The 20,805-nt window shown below is 34.2% G+C and overlaps 1 protein-coding gene across 4 annotated transcripts in view; it reads right to left on the bottom strand.

Moving 5' to 3' along the window:
- The window catches only part of HMGCLL1 (3-hydroxymethyl-3-methylglutaryl-CoA lyase-like 1), a 146,935-nt gene extending 137,510 nt beyond the window's left edge, over nt 1-9,425 (bottom strand). For 3 of the 4 annotated variants that reach the window (XM_011960192.1, XM_011960193.1, XM_011960194.1), the window contains exon 1: nt 9,159-9,425. In XM_011960192.1, coding sequence (XP_011815582.1) covers nt 9,159-9,266 — 108 coding nt within the window. In that variant the 5' untranslated portion in view covers nt 9,267-9,425. Of the gene's footprint in view, nt 1-7,274; nt 7,365-9,158 lie in introns of all 4 variants that reach the window. The other variant, XM_011960191.1, reaches the window with a different exon arrangement.
- Nucleotides 9,426-20,805: the final 11,380 nt, after the last annotated feature.

The raw sequence follows: 20,805 nt of genomic DNA, 5'->3' as shown, positions 1-20,805 counted from the left end.
AATTGGGCTCCAACTCAGAGCTACTGAATTAAAATTTCCTCTATATTTAATAAACACTTTAGGTGACTGTTATCACAAGAAAAGTTTAGGAAGCACTGGTATCATGGTAAAAATTGCAGGCTTTAGAATTAGAACTGCCTGAGTTTAAATCCTAGCTCTGCAGTTTACTAGCTGTTGATCATAGGCACATTTTTTTTAACCTTTCTGAACCACAGTTACTAAATCTGTAAAATGGATTATTGTAAGGATTAAATGAGTTATTGGATGTAAACAGGTAGTGCCAGGTTCATATTAAGCATTCAGTAGTGGTAACTGTATAGCTTCAAAAATCCTTATAATAAGCAACTCATACTAAATAACATATGTGACTTGATTAAAAATAAAAAATAAGGAGGGTATAAACTGGCTATATCTCTTATGAAACACCAAGGAACACACAGAGACCAAGCCACACTGCCCTGGGATTCTGGCCTTGTTCTCAGCACTAGCCAGCCACTTCCCTTCAGGAATCAAAATGTGAACAGTCTTAAGCTTTCCTACAAAAGTGCATATAAGTCAAGTCAAATTAAAGGTGGCTTTAAAAGCTAGATTCTTCGTGTTTCAGAGATAAGGACTCTCTTAAAATGCAGTAAACCCAGGACTTGGCCGAGGTTGAGATACCCAAAAAGACTCACAGCTACCTCAAGACTACCAAGATTTACTCAATTGCTAAGTCACCTTATTTTACAGTCCAGCTTTCTTTACTCATTTCCCAATATATTATTCCCAAGAATCGTCTACTCCTTCTGTAGAACCCTGCACAGTTCTCTGACTTTCCTGTTACAGTAAGTTTCAAGTCTTCTTTATTTTTCCAGTGGTAAACTCAGCTTCATACTTAAAAAGTTCTACCACATTCTCAGTCTCTTTACTGAACAGTCCTATTATCTCCTAGTCTTAAATGAAGTCTCAATTACCCTTGAGGAGAAGGCACCTCTCCTGTAACCCTCTCAAGGAGAGACTGCTTAGTCTCCTATTCTTTGCTTAGTGACTAGAATTAAAGAAGGCATCTTTAATTTCCATTACTTCTTGAAGACTCCCACTTCTTTTTACTAATTTAAAAGGCTGTGCTGTTGGAATCCATGTGATTTGGCCATACAGTCTTTATCCCTGCTTGATGATTGGTATCCTTCATATATCAAGGCCATTAGAACTTCTTTCACCATCATTCCCTTCATCCCAAATCCTGACACCATTCTGCAGTGTATTCAATGTCCTGGTGGACCTTCCATCCAATATTTGGTTTTCAGTGAAATTCATCAGACTTTTACTCCATTCTGACCATAATCTATATGGTCATAAAAGGTGCATATTATTGCTTGTGGCAGCTCACCTATTAAATCTGTGACCACAAATACTGTATTAGTCCATTTTCATGCTGCCAATAAAGACATACTGAGACTAGCTAAATTAGAAATAAAAAGAGGTTTAATGGATTCACAGTTCCATGTGGCTATGGAGGCCTCACAATCATGGTGGAAGGTGAAAGGGACGTCTTACATGGTGGCAGGCAAGACAGAATGAAAGCCAAGTGAAAGGGGAAACCCATTATAAAGCCATCAGATCTCATGAGACTTATTCACTACCACGAGAACAGTATGGGAGGAACACCCCCATGATTCAATTATCTCCCACCAGGTCCCTCCCACAACATGTGGGAATTATGGGAGCTACAACTCAAGATGAGATTTGGGTTGGGGACACAGCCAAACCATATCAAATACCTATCCTTTTAACTGTCTAACTTTATTGTGCTCATGATTCAGTCTTTAACCTCAAGTAAAAATTACAAGTCTTTGGAACTCTCTGCCTTCACCTCAACTGTTAGAAGGTTTACATCAACAAAAAGAATCTTGAGAATGGTAATATGCCTGCTACATGTTATTTGAAGAATCATGGTGTAATAATGAAACAATCTTTTTCTCAAGATAAGTGAATTGATTCTTTAAAATATATATTATTTTAACTGTAAAATAAGAAAGCTGAAAAGGCATAAACAACCTTAAAAATAGGAAATGTAAAATGGTGAATGAGCCTGATAGATATGGCAGAAAGTAGGATAAACATAATAGATCAAACATGATTAAAGTTAAATTCATCTAATTAAAGCTAGAGAGTAATCATATAAGCAGCTTATAAGACATACATTTAAAGCAAAACAATAGAGAAATGGATATGTATAGTCTTAAAGCACTTATTTTTTAAAAAGACTAAAATCAAGTGAGCTAAATGTTTAAAGAAAATTAAAATATTAATCTAAAAAAAGTAGAGAATAATTTAAAAAAATAGAAATCAGTTGCTAGCACATCATCCATATGCATAAATAGATACAAACATATACAAATAGTCAAGAGGATAAACAAGCCTACAAGATGCTTCTGAGTAAAGTGATAAACTGTAGGAAGACTTTTAGAGAGAGAAAGAGAAAGAGACAATGCAAAAGATTGAAAAGAAAGGTAAATAATAATAAGAAAATACTTTTACCAACTTTATGCTAATAAAATGAAAAGATTTAATATACATGTATGTCAACGGAGATAAAATATTATAAAGGAACTACTTTATTATTTAACAAATTTTATTAAACTATTTTATTAAACTATCAAAATTTTATTAAAGTATATTACACATAAAGAGGGAGTACGTAGTACATTGTTCTTCAAAGAGCAGATACCAAAATTGGGCATAATATTACTTTTAACATTATTTAAAATATGTATTCATTACCTTTATAACTTGTTCATCATACTAAAAACCATTTGGAATAGTCATTTTTTCCATACAATATTTTTCTTGAGGCAGATAATCTTTTTATTCTTTCTCTGGAATTCAAATTGGTAATCTAAATAGCATGTATGCTACTTGGAATATAACAAGTTCAAGTGGTATGGTAAATGAATATATTTTTACAATTTAAACTAAATTGCACAATTGGTATTTTTAAATTTAATTTCCTTATTATATAATCTTTCAATAATGGCTGACTAGCTTGTTCACAATAAGCCTCTCACTGACAACAACTATATTAGTTGGATAAAATATTAATGAAAAACACTCATTTAATAGTCTCAGAAATTTGGTTAATGAGTATTTCAGCAACCAATATACTATGCAGGAGAAAAAAATAAAGTGGTGAGCCCAACAGTCAGCATAACTTTTCTTTTTGAAGCATTTGCCAATTCTGTATGAGCCACTGAGAAGCTGAGACCATTAGATTTTCCAGGAGCCTTGCAAGGCTGGAGTGGAAATAGTTTGAATTCAGGTCTCAGCAAGGAGAAGCAACCCTGGTAAACATTTTAGGTTTTAGTTAGGACCCCTGAATGACTGCAGAATACAAAAAGTAAGGATGAAGAGAAAAAAGTCAAGCCCTCACAAGTAAAGTAGGCTAAACCTCCTATCAGGTAAGCACTTGATTAGCTTAAAATAAGTTATCTCTACGTTTATTCTTTGACAAGGCCAAAGAGAAGTCCCACCTGGGGACAGTATTATTCAGAGTCTCAAATTATGTCTATAATTATTTTCATACCAGGTGTCTAACATATTATTTACATTTTGTAGGCACACCAGGAAGGAAAATACATAAAACAGACTAATTGGAGATCTGGGTACTGGAGTTGTCAGACATGGGATCTAAAATAATTCTAATAAATATTCAAGAATTTATAATACGATAGAGAATTGTGGCAGAGAACTAAAGCCTATCTTTTAGAAATCATAGAAATGCTTTAACTCAAAATATAATAACTGAAATTAACTCAATAAATAAGATTAACAGCAAATTAAACGAAGCTGAAGAAGAAATTAGTGAAATGGAATATAAATGAGAAGAAAATATTCAGATTGAATATGGAGAAAAAAGAAAGAATGAAAAAATGAATTTAAGAAATAAATAAGGCTCAGAGAAAGTTCTAATATTCTTCAAAGTGTAGGCCTAACTGGAGAGGATTTAAAAGGAAACAAGAAACAGAAACAACATTTGAAGCAAAAATGGTTGAAAAGCTTCTAAAATGTGAAACCCAACAAACATCAAGTGATAGATCCAAGAAGTGTTGCACATCATTACCCAGATGAATACAAAAGAAAGTATGCGTAGACATGCCATAGTCAAACCATTAGAAACCAAACACAGAAAAGAATGAAAGATAAATTATCATCAAAGGACCAAAAATAAGACAAATAGCTGATTTTATTGTATTTGGCTTCCACTGTATCTGTTGAGAAATCTGCATTTTGCACTGCTATCATGTCTTTTAATTTTTTAGATAAAACTTATATTTATAGTAAATATTCATTTATACTTATAAACATCATGTATGTGTATATACACACATTAGTGTATGTGTGTATGTAATTTCAAACAAAGAAAAACTGAAAAAACATCAATATTAGTACTTTTTTTACTAAAGAAAATATTGGAACAAATACTTCTGGTTGAAGGAAAGTAATCTGAGGAAAAAATGGAGATGAAGAAAGGAGAAAAGAGAAAATATGTGCATAAATATAAATGGATATTGACTGTATACATATGTATTATAAATATAACATATAGATAATATATGAAAACAAAAACGTAAAAGGCAGAAGACAGAAAACGAAGTTAAAAAGTCATATTTGTATTTTTAATAAGTTGTAGTAGTACTAATATATTATTTTAATAAGCCATGTTATATTTTGATATATTATACACAGCAATTAAGAGTATAGTAAAAAAAGTATATTACTAACACATCAATTCAGGGGAAAAATGAGAAATTAAAATGCTACATGATTTCAAAAGAAGCTGGAAAAGAATAAAAAATGGTAAGGAGACAAAGAATACATGAGACAAACAGAAAACAGTATGATGGCAGTTTGGTCCCTGTCTGAAAATTCCTCCTCAATCATCCTAAGATATTTAGTAAATGTACTAACAACTACATAGTTGCAAGCTAAAAGTGTAGAGTTACATTATCATCTGATTGCATTTAAGCAGAAATATAATATACATTTAAATTCCAGATACCCTTTAGCACCAAATAACTACGTTGAATCACAATTTTTGCTGACAGCAAATGTAACATAAAGGATCAGAATCGAATGTAAAATAACTATAAATTTAATCTCACATAATCTACCATTTTATTTTAGAAATATAGTAGGTTTAAAACATTGTTTATATTAGAATTTAGGTCCTTGGAAATTTTACTTTTGCAAAAGGGCATTAATATGTGAAGAGATTTAGTTATTGCTTAAGGAACACTTGAAAATCAAGGGGGGATCGCTTCACTAGGAACCTTAAATTTAATCAAAACTTTAAAACATACCAATTAAGCCAGCTTCATTATACTCTTTTTAACAGAGACAACTACAGAAAATAAAACAGGTCCTAAGAGATAGCTTGAATTATGGAATGAGCAATTTTAACCTCTTGGTCTATTAAGGGAATTTTCTGCAAAACCATTTTCATTAGCAAAAACAGAGACCCAAATAATTTAATTAGTGTACCTGTGATAGAATAAGCCTTTCATTCATATTTACTCTCTTTACATTTGATAGTACATTGTTAAACTTCCAATATATGTTTATATATGCATACACACAATATTTAATTTAATTCTAATAATTCCTCAGGTATATATTATCTCTAAAATGTAAGCTGAAAAATGAAGGTCTGGCCATGCTGTTGCACACAAAAAAACCATGGAATAAGCTGGTAGCAGGAAAATATCAAGATTTTCAATCTTCTACTGCATACACAGAATTATTTCAAAATACAGAATTTTCTGTCTGTTCTAACTGCAAATTATTTCATATCACAGGAGTTAGGTTTATTCATGATTCTCTCTGCCAGATTCAACAATAGAGAATTAGTTAAGCTCTCTGCTGTCTTGACAGCCTCCAGAAACCATTTTTACCTCATCTCTCAAACTACTAACAAAAAGGTAAGAGAAAAACAGTAATAATATTCACCAATTGGTGCTAAGACCAAACTCTATTTATACCATGTCCCCATTCTCACTGATTTTCTATTCACTTAGCAAATATTTATCATGATGCTACAGTGTGCTAATCATTTTGATGGACCTTGAACAAATGCTAAGAAGAAGTTCATGGTCTTCATAAGTTGGTGATGCTTATGGCCTATAAGGGAAAACACGAATTCATTTGTTCATTCAACAAGTATCATTGGCCATAAAAAATTAGCCAGACATTCTGATAAGTGTTGAGAATCTCGTGGTGAATTGCTTCCTTACTTTTACTGTGCTTAATATCTGCAAAGCAATTAAATATCAAGTAATCATGAAAATAAATATATAATGTATATTATCTGTAATAAATAGGTTACTATGCAATAGAAGTCTAACAAAAGCTGCTGGCATTAAGAGTCTGGGAGAGATTTCACGAGAAGGTAACATGCAAATTGAGGGCAGAAGATTAATTAGAAGTTAATTTGTTGAAAATAATCTTCCTAGCGGAGAGGAAAGTAAGCAAACACTGTGGTTCCAGAGAGAATACAATTTATTAGAGAACTCAAGGCCACTATGGCTAAAGTGGCAAGAACAAAAAAGAATAGCTTAAGATGATGTTGCTGAGAGATGCAATGAAAAGACCATTTGAGGTTTAGAAAACCCATTAAAAGTTTTGGCGTCCATTCTTAAAAGCAATGGAAATTCATAGATGGTTTTGAAACATGGAAATGGCATTATTTTACTTGAAATAGGGAACACTTTCCAACTAGCTATATAGACAATGGGTTGAAGAGGGATTCCTGGAAAGTAAGAAGACTACTGCAACAGTTCAGTCATACATATGAGAGATAATGCCATTTTAAAATTGATTGGTGCAGCGAAGTTAGAAAAACATATTTGAAAGAAATTCAGTAAGTAAAATTGCAGGACTCAGTGATAATTTGGGTGTGAGGGAAATGAAAGAAGATAGTTTCTGGTGTATGGCTCGTAGAACTGAATGAATTATAATGGCGTTCCCTGCAATAGAAAATATTGGAGAAAGTCCAGTGTTGGAAGGAGTAGAACATTAATAAAATTTCAAAAATTTTGAGTTTGAGTTGCTTTTGAGATACTCAAGCGATGATGTCAAATGAGCAGCTGAACATCTGGACTGGAATTCAAGAGAAACAGAGGAATGTAAGTCTAGAAAACAAATGGTACACAAACAGCAACCAAATCAGTGAGTGTAGATTGTCGCTCACACTCACACTAGGAAGAGTGTAAATAGTGATGTGGCATCTGGATATTTACCCAGTGGATACAAGCCACCGAGCCTGCCAAGGAGACTGAGAATCCACAGACATAGGGCTGAAAGCAGTGAAGGTTTATTAGAACAGAAATCTAGGAAGATAAAGTTCAAAAAGTCAAGTGTCAGATGTCAGTGCTGCTGTAAGTTCAAATAGGATGAGATAGAAAAAATTACAATTCAACAGTATTGGAACTAAAACAGAATTATTTTTAAAAATTCCTGAGAACACAAAAAGAAGCATAACTCTGGAGGGAGCAAAGGGCTGGACCAAAATTATATATTTTTTAATATATACTTGAGAGACAGTATATACAGTCAAGAGACTGTACTTGAGAGACAAATAAGAGTTTTCTAGGCAAAGCAGTTGGTGGGTAAGAAGGCAATATTTAGAGAAGGCTAATATTTCTTCAGAAAGGGCCAAAAAAGTCATTAAGCTGAAGAATGTTCCAAAATTTTATTTCTTGGTAATCCTAGTCATTTTCATTTAATCTGCTTCCATATCTTAATAGGGCAAAAAAGACACCCTTACCTGCAGCCAATCTTCTATCATTGTCCATAAAACCCACAAAATGTGTGAATCAGAAAATAAAGAGGGAGAGAAAAATATAATATTCACTCAAAAAGAAAAGTCATATAAAGTCTCAGACTTAGGAAATATAAGTTAATCGTTCCTGATTAAATAACAGACTGAATTTAAAAAGTCAAGAACATTAAGATAAAATTACATCAGGAAGGTCAAAATAGAATGTAGGAAAATTAAATAGACATGTTAACATGGGGGAAGACAAAGGATAACTTTTCACCTCTACCACTGTCATCAACAGGTTTTGAGTTAGATGACCATGGCCATCTTTTAAGTAACGAGAAACAAAATATCTTCTAAAGACTGAATTCCAATTTGTAGAGATAAGATTGCAATTTCACATATGATACACCAAACTGAGAATACATAATAGAAAATGAGTATCTTACATTAGAATAGTTGGTTTAAATCCACATGGTACAATTATGCTTACTGACTAAAATATTACAATAACAGAAGTTATTTTGTTCACTAGTTAAATCAGAAATAATCTTGCATCCAGCACCTGTAATTCAACAAGAAGTCCTCACACTGCTCCTCCTTTATTCCATGTTTCAACATTTTCATAACAATTATCAGTTATTTAATATTTTGTGGAATTTTAGATTTTCAGCTTTTTTAAGGAAAAAGTTAATTTCTTTATACACCTTTTCTTTATTTATCTGACACTGGTTGAGAGTGCATTAAATCATAAGTATATGAATAATATTAAGTTGCCTATTGTCTTAACATGACCTTTCAGGAACAATGTGGGAATAAATTTTAGTCTGAAAGTGCTGTTCTTTACACTTTCTTTCAAGTTTGTTGAAGCATAGATACATTCGGGATAATTCATGTTCTGATTGACTATTTCATTCTACTGTGTCTTCTTAACCTTCTACCGGTTTCATTCCTTTTCTGCCTCACATTGTGACAAATTTGTCCTCTTTGTTACACAGTACAAGGAGCACTGAGAATAAGGGTAGTATCCTTGAAGGAATACCTGTGAATACAAATTGTATTACGTAATGCATCCCTTTCCAGGAAAACACAGAGAAGGAATTCTTTCCTTTAGGCGACCAGCAAATGGTCACAGGCAGGGATTTTGCTGGGTCTGATCTGTAGAGGCGGGTCGATATATTCACCGAAGAGAGATAATGGGAAACCGTTTAAGGGGTGCGGCCTAACACGACAAAACTGCTGCGGGAAGGGTCCTGGGGTGAGGAGGTGACATAAAGGGAGGAGAGCACCAAGAGGATGCAGGGAGAGAGGCTGGCTGTCAGTGCGCATGAGGGTAGGGACACCCTGGGCCGCGAGGTGGTACCTGCGCTGGGTCGAGCGCCCCTGCCACTGAATCCCCGATCCAGAGATGCTCCCGGAGAAGCTGTTGGTAGCTGAGGCAGTGCTTCACCGCGGATGGCACATTCCCCATGGCGGAGCCTGGGGCGGCAGTCGGAGAGGGGAGGGAGACTGGAGGAGGATGAGGGGCTGGCACCGCGCTGGGAAACTACGCCAGCTCGGGAGCGCGCCCCGCCTGTGCACAGGCTGTGAGGACCAGCGCTGTTCCGCGCACTGCGGCGGCGCCGAGAGGGCGGGTAGCAGGGCGTGGCAGGTGGCCGCGCCCGGGGCAGCCGGTGCGCGGGGCACCTGCGGGAATCCACAGAAATGCCGGACTCCTGAGCAGGAGAGAAAGGAGCTGAGCCAGAGGATGTTCAGGGGTGGCTCATTTTCCGCACTACACTGAGCGCCCAGGGCTGACTGTATCTTCACATGCCCACCTACTTCTCACCTGTCTCAGATCAGAAAAGGGGTCTAAAATAAAAGCAAGGGGCATGAGTGTTTGTGTTGATGAGTTCGTTCATTCTCAGCTGCAGCCTTGGGTGCTCAAGTGTAGATTTGCCCACCGTTGAGCTCACGGAGTTTATGCTTTGTAACAATAAGCTCTATTTAAAAATGTTTTTGAGGCAACTGGCAAGGTTAAAACATATCCAACAGTTTAATAAAAAGGAAAAGGTAGTCTTAAATTAGGTTAGATGTCAGAGGTACTCTCAGAGGTACGTTCCTAAATGAGAGTAAGCTGTCAGTAAATTGGTGCTGCAGTTAAGCGCTGAAATGGAATTGCGTGTTTAAGTCTCATGGCACAAAAATTATTAAAGCTCTAAGGATTAGATTTATCCAAACGGAAAATTCTAAACAAATTCTTAGGATATTAGAATTGGAGACATTTTTAGTAGGAGAGAGGGTTTGAAAAACAGCCTTCGAGCAGACCACCGGCCTACCTTCCCCACCCTGCTTTCACATGTACACTTATGTGTATTGTCACACCCTAATACTCTTCACAGTGGGTTCAGTGGTTTGCAGCTAAAATGACATAGTCATTAAGAATAGTCTCGTGCAGGGTACCTAGGGTCTTCCGGAGACCCAGCCAGGATGTCCATGGCCAGGAATATCCATCGGCCCTGTTGGCTGTCGGAGCAAATGTAAACCAGGAGCCAACTGATGCACACCATAGGATAAACACACAGAAGAAATTTACCATTCAAGGTCAAACCATCCTTACCACTTGTGTGTTGCATGGGTGGCAGTTTGGGGACGGGCAGTGAGACTTCCACAGGTAATAAAAATAAATGGGTTAAGGGAGGAAAAAGACAAAGAGTGGAAAAGAAATCATGTAGATCCTTCGGTAAACTGCACTAGAAAGGGCAAAGAGGATGAGGAGGTCATAGTCTTCTCACAGTTAACCAAGGATGTTTAACCTGGAGAACATTCTCTGAACTGCTGAAGTGAAGTTATGCAATCCCTGGATGTGCTTAAAACTCTGTAAAACACCAAAACTCCGATTGTTGTTTACCTAAGCATGACTATCATATAGGTGTACATTCATAGAGCTAAATTTATTAGCTGTACTACCAGAGCTCAGCTGTTAGTTATTTTTCCACTGCAAGTGAAATGGACCATACTGGTTACAGCTATGCTTCCTATCATTTTTCTCTATGTATTGAAATTCTGCAACAGGGAACATGATATTTAAAATAATTTTAAAAGATTCAACTTGAACAACAATAATTTAGCAAGGCAACCTTCATAATGGAGTCAACAATCATTCCAAACCTCAAAAAAGATTGGCAATTAAAATTAAAATGAAGTCTAAACTTTTGGAGAATAAGACCTCTAAGATAAGCCAGATATGATATGATCTGCTACTAAGAACAAGAACATTTAGGAAAAAAAAACTTTACTGCTTAATCATTTTCTAAATTAAAATGGTCTGAAGAAAATTTCGTATACTAATTAGTTGACCATAGTAATATGTGTTTTTTAGGGAAAAAATCTTATAAATATGAAAGTTTTTTAAAATTTTAATTCATATCATATGGAAAATGTTATGATCTCAAATTTTTAAACAAAATTTGTACAAATGCCAAAATCATAAAGACCAAATATCTTAAGAATGTTGAATCTAATGAATAAACAGGAGTTAAAATAGATGTACTTTTAGTGGTAAGTAAAGTTTGATGTTAATTTATGAATACTTAAAATTTATAAATTTGAAAAGCGTATGTTCTTGTATTAATCTACATCTTTCTGTTTTGATTACTCAGATAAACATTTTCAATATGTACCCCTGTTACTTGCAAGTCTACAAAGCTCTAGATAAAATGAGAATAAAAAGAAGTTTGTGGAAGGTTCTATAGTTCTCTCTCGCCATATAACAGGTTAAGAAGCTTGGGCTCCATTAGAAAAATTAAAAAAAAAACAAAAAACAGTTGTTAAAAACTATGAAGTGAGTAAGTGCCATATCCTGAATCTGCACTCTATACTATGCTTGCTGCATCATATGAATAAGCGATTTTTACTTCATTGCATTTTACTTACTCAAACAGAAGAAGATACGAACATTCACCACAAATTAAATTAAATTAAATTCTCTATTTTCTCTAGTGAATTTATTGATGATTTTGCTATGTGCAAAAACATTCAAGTCAACCTATCTCTCCTGAATTATTCTCAACTTCCTTCTCTCCTTAATCCTAGCAATCTATCAACTATCAACAAGTGATTTGAGTTAAACATCTTGGACCCATCCCTTGCTCTTTTTCTTTTGCTAAGAACTTGTCTCTGCTCCACTTCCTATCTGTTTGACAAGCAACACCATAATGCAGTGGGGAAGGGCCTAAGAGCTGGTTCTAGATTATCTATGATGCAAGCCAGGTTCTAACAGGGACTGAGTGACCCTGGACAACTTCATTAGCATCTGTATCCGTATGTATAAGAGGATGACAATAACAGTTCTTAATTGTTGCCAAAATTAAATGACAGAATATATAAAATGTTCAACATGTGGTCTCTGGCACATAGTAGGCAGCCAACAAATGTTAGCTATTATTAATACAGTAGTCTGGTTTTCTGGGTTGTTTTCCACTCAACAATTCATACTGTATAGCCTGAGAGATTTTGCAAATATGTATCTGATAAACATTCTGAACTTAAATTGTTAGAGGTGTCCCATAACCTCTGGGGGTGGGGAGAAGTCATGTTTCTTAAAAATGGTTCAATTAATATTTTATGATGAGACTTTTAGCAGTCTTTGCAGTCTCAACTCCTACCCATTTTCTAAACTTATCCATAACTTCAGCAATATCAAATTATGTATATTTCCCCAAGTTTTAGGATTATTTCATGTCCTATCACTCTAATTATGTTTATTATAGCAATTTTGAGAAATTCAGAAGATGCGTAAAGATATCAGTGAAGACACCTAGTGTTCTAATTCTAGAAATATTTAAATATATTTTATTTCAGAGAGAAAAGAATTAATATTTCTTGTATATACTTTTTGTTTTTCCCGTTTTATTTTATTTAAATTATTTGAAACCATGATGCCATTGGCTGTACAATATCTGAATATATGTATACATATATATATACACACACACATAATCAAAAGCATTTCTTATAATAACTTTGTAAAGTATAGCATGTTATTTATTTTTGGAGAGGGAAGTAGGTAGCTAGAATATGATCATACAGATGTTCACATTTATAATTAATTAATTTGCCAAAACAGCATGACAGTGGAAATCCTGCACTATAGTTCTGTTTCGGTCAATTTCTCTTTATATTTTTTAAGTTTTGCTTTGTATGTGCAAAGCAAATACATATACAAAGCAAAATTTGCATGGTTGGTAATTTGCTTATGTAAACTTATCTTTGATGAAGCCATTTATTTTTCCATAGGAATTTTTTCATGGGTTATTGAAATATTCCTAAAGGATGATTTTACTTTTGCTTGACTGGGATATCTAATGGATTTAATTTGGTGGTGCTAAGATTTGTTTTTTGTTAACATCTTAGCTTGGAGTCTCATAACGATATAATAAATATAGAACTTAAAATCATGCATGATAGCACTTGCTTTCAGTCTTCTTACAGAGATTTACTTTCTCACCCACAGAACCAGGTGACCTTTTTTTCATCTCTCATATATGGAATGGCTTTTTGAGACCAATGGTTCATGTTCATGGCCCAGTTAGCTACCATACTTACACGGCCATTCGCTTAAATGTACGTTTCCATGTGGTGGTTAAAACCTCAGATCCTGACTATTAAGGCCTGTGCCTTCTTGTGAGCCTCTTGGCAATATTTAGCTTCTGAGGATGTTCTTGATATCAGTGTTTGAGGGGAGGGGAAAGAATCTCCCTGATAAGCTCCATATTTAACAGAATTCTTACTTGAAATTTTCTCTGAGTATTATATTTGTTCCATAATTTTCAATGTATTCTAAAGTTCCTATCACTTCTACAAATAAAGATAGGGAACAAGAGATGCTGAACAGAACGAAGAACACTGGATTTAACTCAGAGCCTGAGGATCTCATGATATGGTTCCGATGTCTTGACTAATCCACAAGAAAGAAAACTAAACAGAAGCCACATGCTCTACACTTACTCCCATTCTTCTCCCTATCTCTTCTCTGTATCAAATGACTGCAATAAATTACTACCATATAATAAATTACAAGGCTATTCATTCTCTATATTCTAGACAAAAGGTCTCAAAAACAGAGTGAAGAGGGATTTTTGTTTCAGAGATCAGTCAACCCCAAACTAGGCAGACTGACTAAGACTGACTATATCAATTGTCTCGAGTGGGAAGTACTTGGGTGGGAAGGATCTAGTTAAAACAGGTTGCTATCTTGTGAGTTTCTTTGGTCCCAGAGATGGCTATTTGAAAGTCTCTATGCTGACAGCATGGATAGAATCAGAAGCAAGTGAACCAGTCGAAGTTCTTATAATACCAAATGCCAAACTGACATGTAGCCAAGATACCTACTGGGCAGGGATAAAAGACACATATGGTGAATCTCAAACAATGATTCCATAGAACTTTGGCAAGCATTACAAAAGTGATGTGCTACAGCCTTAAACAATAAAAAAGAAACAATGAGAACAACCTGGTTACCAATACTAGGTGGTACCTAAGGGGAAAAAAGCTTTCATCATATCAGTTTTATTGCTGAAAATGTTAGATAACTTCTCACATATGTTATGTCTGGCTGATCTAAATTGATGAGAAGGATAACAGAGTGTTTAAAAACATTCTTGGCATTTGGTTACTAAAATCAAAGTTCCATTAACAATAGCATTGTTCTGAAATACAGCATTCTTTTGAGAATAAGTAATGAGTTCTATTTTACCAAAATAACACCCCACCCCAGGTGATGAGTACCTGGCAGCAAATACTGAAATCAGAACAAAGTCATAAACCACATTTCTCCAGATGTAGGAGTCTATTTATTCTCTCACTAATTCAGAAGAATCCAAAAGCATTAGCTTTGCCAACTATATTGCAAAACAAAAGACATGGACATGGATTGTTCATTAGCTAGTTTTACTTTGTTTGATGGTTGCAGTCCACATATTTTTTGCCAACAGATGTAAAAGTATCTTTTTTTCCATTAACTACAAGCTCAAACTTCACTTGGAAAGTATTTTATCAATTAGTTGATATATGTTGGTGGGTTATAATAAATACAATCTTAATAGGCAAACTGTATTATCTCTTATCCAGAGATTATATTTGAAACTGTGTCAAGTACTATTGAATGAGAACACAATTCAATATCAACTATAATTATAAAGATTTAGTATTTTCCTTTGCACATAATAACTGCTCAATAACTCAGCTTTCTTTTGCCTTTCATTGAATCAAATTCATCCATTGTTAAGAAGACATATGTAACATTGTTCCAGCTAGTGGGAATCTGTAAAATCCAAATTTAGGACTTTTGTTTAGTCCACCGCAGATATTTTTAAAATTTAATATTCAGTAGCTAATGGAAAAATAAGTATGAATATATATTTAAGATTAAGATATGCCTTCTTGGCTTTAAATGCTTCACATTCCAGTGCCAACATCTTAAGCAAAATAACTAAAATAAAAGAATACAAAGCATATCTAATTTAATTAGAGGAGTATAAGAAATTAGATTCTAAAGCTGTAGGATCTATACACAAAACATTACTTAGAGTATAATTTGCATATTCATCAAATGTGAATTGAATAATTAATGCTTAATAAATACAGGGCCATATAATACTGTGTGGAGGGTAATGCTTAAACAAGGTAGTCGACCTAAGCAACTTCTAATTTAATAGTGAAATATAATGTTGCTTAACTAACTAAAATAGGCCGATATGTTGATAAGTGTCAAGTGATAAGTTTAGAACCATAGAAGTAAAGGCAGTAGGTTCCTCGTTTAGCTATGATAATAAGAGAACACTTCAGAGAAAGAGACCACATTTGAGAGGATTGGGTAGACAGAGCCTATCACGATGAAGAGACAGTGCAGGGGAGGGGTGAGTAAGAGCAACTGTAAACAGTCACATTATTACCAAAAACTAACAAAACGTGGAAATCAGTTTTTAATAAAAAATGTTCATAAAATTGTCTGATTTAATGAGATTTTTATCTTACGCTTATTTCACTGTGGATATTATAGGTAAAATGAACATTTTTTATTTCTCCACAGATAAACATAAGCACATACATTTTAGCATATGTACTAAAGACAGTAATTTTAAAGTATTTATTTTGAAATTCAGCTTTAGATGTCTTAAAGTATGTCATGCCTGTTCTCCAAGGGAAGAAAAGGAAAGATAGTATTCATTAAGTGCCTAAACCTGGGAAGCACTTCAGTGGATATTTTAGCCATGTGTATGAATTGTCATCCCCATTTAACATATGAAGAAACTGAGACTCAGAGAACTTGAACAAACTATTCCGAAGTAACAAGAAGGTGTAAAAAGTGGATTCAAAATTGTGTCTGTCAAATCTTTTGCTCTTTCGTTTTCATCTCATGATTTTCAAGAATAAATAATAAAAAGACACTTTTTATATACAAGGTATTTCCTGCTTCTAATAACTTTTAGTGAAAGAAACCTTTGCTCAGAGATGTTAATTTTTTTCCAAGAGAGCTTCTTTAGAGCTTGAACTTGAATTCAGTCTTCTGACTCTTCATTCTAGAGATTCACACACTATGTGAAGGACCCAATCTTGTCCTAAATATGAAGCCTAAAAATATTTTCAGGCCTGATAACATCGTAAGTACTATCCAGGAGAACATCATAAAGTTAAAAAACTCTTAATATCTTCAGCAGTGATGTGTGTTCTGTCTTCTAGGGTTTAAGCTTTAGTTCTAGGTCTTTGAAGCAAACTTGCAGAGGGGCACTTCATCCTGATAATCATGCCTGGTGGGGGTGGGACTTCTCTTTCCATAAATCATGCAAGCCATGATTTTTTATTGCTATGTATTTATAAAAACATCTATGTATTGGATAGGAATTAAGATTTTTGAGTTCCTGTTCACTTTTTTTTCCTTGCATTTTTTTTCCCCTTGGTGGCCTGGCATACTCATTAATACATTTTCCCACATATCATGTGGTTTTGTTTTGTTTTCCCAAACTAATGAAGTTTTACTCTACCACTTAAGGAAGGTTTTTCTTTCTTTTTTTTTTTTTTCCATTAGGGAAAACATAATTTTCTTGCCAAAAGCTTCCCAGAGTTCCCATGGAAGTATAATTCTCTAAAGAATTCATTAAAATGATTGAATAATGGAATCCTTTTCTTACTAGAATGCAATCACTCCAAGAACATTTTAGTTGAGTACTGTAAGGGCAGAAAGTTATAGGAGTGCTTTATTAACTGGTATTATTCAATGCCCTCTATTTCACTAATCTCAAATCTTCACTAAATTTATACATAGAAATACACCAATATAGAATCATTACTTTTCAAGGCAGCAATCTATAGTTATTTTGTAACAAAATACTAATTTTTATAACTTTTAAATTACATTTGGAAAACTTTTTGCTCATTCACTTAAAGCTTGACATTACCCCAAAATTTATAAGCCAATGCTAAAGACCTGGGAGGGAAGGAGGTCAGGGAGAGGTGGAACAATAGGCCTAAAGCAATATTCCTCAGATTCCCGTCTTCCCACTTAATTTCTGCTCCCATTGGAAAGATATTCCTCTAATGTATTTTATTTTACCTTTTTTCCTTTAATTTATTTACTACCATTTATTACTCTAATTTTTATACTCTTCTCTCAGAAACTTCCCTAATGCATAGTTATAAGTTCATGAAGATATCTGATTCTTGGTAATTCATACTTTGCTTAACAAAAACTTATAAGATATGGATTTACTAAGTTAGAATTAATCAAGGTTATGTGCAGAAAATGTCTGTTGGTTTTTATGTCTCATCTTCAACAATAGAATAGCTTAAATTGGTGTTTTTCAACCTCAGCACTATCGACATTTTGGACTTGATAATTATTTGCTGTGGGTGGTGTCCTGTGCATGGTAGGGATTTTAGCAGAATTCCTGGCTTTTACTCACTAGATGCCAATAGCCTCTGAGATGGAACAAGCAAAAATATCTTTGGACATTGCCAGATGTCCCCTGGAAGGCAAAATCATTCCTAATTGAGAACCACTGGTTTAAATGACGGTGATGAGGACAAGTACTAACATCTGCTGAGCATGTGTCAAGTGCCATTCTAAATATTTAAGTGGACACTATCTAATTCATGAGAAGGGTCCTATGATTCATATTTTACAGATGAGACCATTTGAGCACAGAGAAGTCAACTAAGTTACTCCCAACACATGGCTACTAAGTAGGAGAGTCAGAATTCAAACCCAAGAAGTCTGACATCAGAGCTCACTTTTTAAATTGTTGGGCTATAGCTGTCTTGTTGAAATTACAGTAAGCTAAAGTGAAATCTATAAAAAACATGCATCATATAAGGTTAAATTTTTTCCCATGATTTCAAACATTTAAACCTTGGAAAGGAGACTTCCTACAAATTGAAAACCTCCTCAGATAAGTAAGTTTCCTTATTCCCTTCATCCTGTTCATTGAGCTGTTGAGAGCCCATCAAAGCTCAGATTCCCCAGGCAGATACTTAAAGACCAGGTCAAGGAGTCAGATTCCTGGGATCACATCCTGACAGAACCATATTCATGAGTATGAAACTCATGAATATCATAAAGCTGCTTACGTGCTTTATTACTTCATGACCATCATCTAAATATTAGAAGATGTTTATTTTTTCATGTCAGTAGTTCAGAAGAAAACAATTAAAATTAGTTTTTTAGGATTTATTCTATATTTCTCAGCATTCAAACATCATTTCCTTTTAACTTTTTACAAATAACAGCCAGCAAAATTAAATTTATTTTTCTACCTCTCCATCTGAACTGCATGTGGGAGAAGTGATATTTCTACTATCATTTATATAAATTATGCTGTGGGATAACAAAAAACTATCCCACAGCATAATTTATAAGGCTTTCATCTTTGTAAGTACTTTGTCTTCAGGAAATGTGAATTAGCTTGTTTTAAACCTTGTTTTAATTAGTTTTGGGCTTACCATAACATTTTTAAAGGAATATAGTGTAATAACCAAGGTTTTATATCTAATCAAACACAACTAATTCATGTAACTTGAAAAACATGGTATATATTATCTTTCAAGTTTCTTAGACAGTTGATTGAAATAATAATAACAACCTATAGTTAACTTACATTTGCATGTGCCAGGCACTGTCCTAACAATTTCTCATATATTAGCTCATTTATTCCTCATCATAATCACTTAGGCTGGTATTTTTAATATCTCAATTTTTGAAGTGAAAAATGAGAACCACAGAGAGGCAAATTACTTGACTAAAGTCACATAGCTAGTAAGTGATTTAGCTGGCTTATAAACCTAAACGGTTTGGCACCAAAGCTGCGCTGGTTATTACTTATATATACTGCCTTCCTAAAGAAGAGAAATTATCACCAAATATATCACTTATCATTTTATTGGATGGATCAAATTAAAATATGTGTCTTATACTGACACGGGAGAAAAAATATATTTAGTCTCAAAATTGTACCACCTATGAAATTCTTTGCAGCAGGGAGTAAGACTTTTATCTTATAAAGAAATGAATTCGTAATTATAAAAAACTTTGAATCTAATGATTCTGAATCATTACTTAAACAGTTGATTTATTTTTCTTCTTCTCACTAGGTCGAATGTCTGGGTTTCCCCATGTCATCACGTTACCTAGGTCATTGAGACCATGTGCCAGTTTTCCTGGTTCAGGTCTAGTTTACACTGTCTTGGTGTCCTCCACTGTTCAGAATTTCCTGATTTTATAATTTTTCACCAAGAATTTTGCTTAATAATTGCATTAAAATGAGCCAAGGTGAGTTAAGTCAACCTTCACATTGTACTTTCAGGTTCTGCCACAATCTCGTCTTGAGTATGTGAAACATTTGTTCTGAGAATCTGAGTTCTCACTTTAACACATGGTTAAATGCACAGGTAAACCAACAACAAACCTTTTTCTTTACTTGATCATTTCCAGATCAACATATCTACTATTCCCCTTTCAAGTAGAGCATGCAGGGTGCCAGCTGATAAGTTGTGCTTTGAGATAAGCAACTAGGGACAGCTAACTCCCTCTGGTATTGGGTGGTGGTGGTGGGAGAAGAAGTCTATCCTGTTGCCCTAAAGGTCCCTTGGTTTAACAGCAAGTTGTCCCATGACCTGTGCCTAGTGTGGTGAGATGCTTGAAGGTGTCAGGACACTAACCCTCTTGGTCAGAGGGAAATACTTAAAATTATAGCTCAGATATACATGAATTACATGAGGAGATGGAGGCTAAGCAGTACTGTTACCAAGCATACACAGTAGTAAACACTCTGGATATTTGTGTTTCTTCAAAAAAAGTATTGTGCAGTATAAATCTACAACTGTTTTTTGGCTTTTAATTTCTATTAATGCTTTTCACTTTTCAGTACAATATTTAAGTGGCAATTTCTTGGAAAAATAGAAATGTATATTTAAAAAATAAGTTCTGAATTTCCATTTCTCAAGAAAATTGAAAATGAATTTGCAAGTATTTACCATCTACCATGAAGGTCGTACTGACCACGTGAAAATCACAAGACACAAATCTACTACTGAAGCACAACCATTTTATGAAGACTATGTACAGAGACAACATCTGAACGAAAGTAGAGAGATGAAATCTATCTCTTTATCTATCTATCTATCTATCTGTCTATAAAGCCTGAATTTTCATTTAGATAAATGACTATTCTAAGTAAATACTGACAAATTATATTTCAAAAGTTTTTGTTCTCACATGTAAATAGTGAGGAGAGGACTGTTAATATGTCCACTCCAAGAAGAACTCTGTAAAAAGTGACATCTATTTATTACATTACCTTCAGAAGTTTCAAAAGCAGTTTAGCTAATGACAATTAAGTCTTAACATTGATCTTCACCTGATTTATGGAATCAAGGTGAAGCTATAGAAATTTTATTCTACTAAGGTAAAAAATCTGACTTTATTGTGCTTGCTACTGTAAATTCAGTTAAAATTTCAATATGGAAGATAAAATTCT

The sequence above is a fragment of the Colobus angolensis genome, unplaced genomic scaffold, assembly GCF_000951035.1.
Source record: "Colobus angolensis palliatus isolate OR3802 unplaced genomic scaffold, Cang.pa_1.0 Scaffold51, whole genome shotgun sequence".
In the NCBI taxonomy this organism is placed as follows: domain Eukaryota; kingdom Metazoa; phylum Chordata; class Mammalia; order Primates; family Cercopithecidae; genus Colobus; species Colobus angolensis.
Note: the sequence above shows the minus strand (reverse complement) of the source record. Positions and strands in the feature narration are given on the sequence as shown.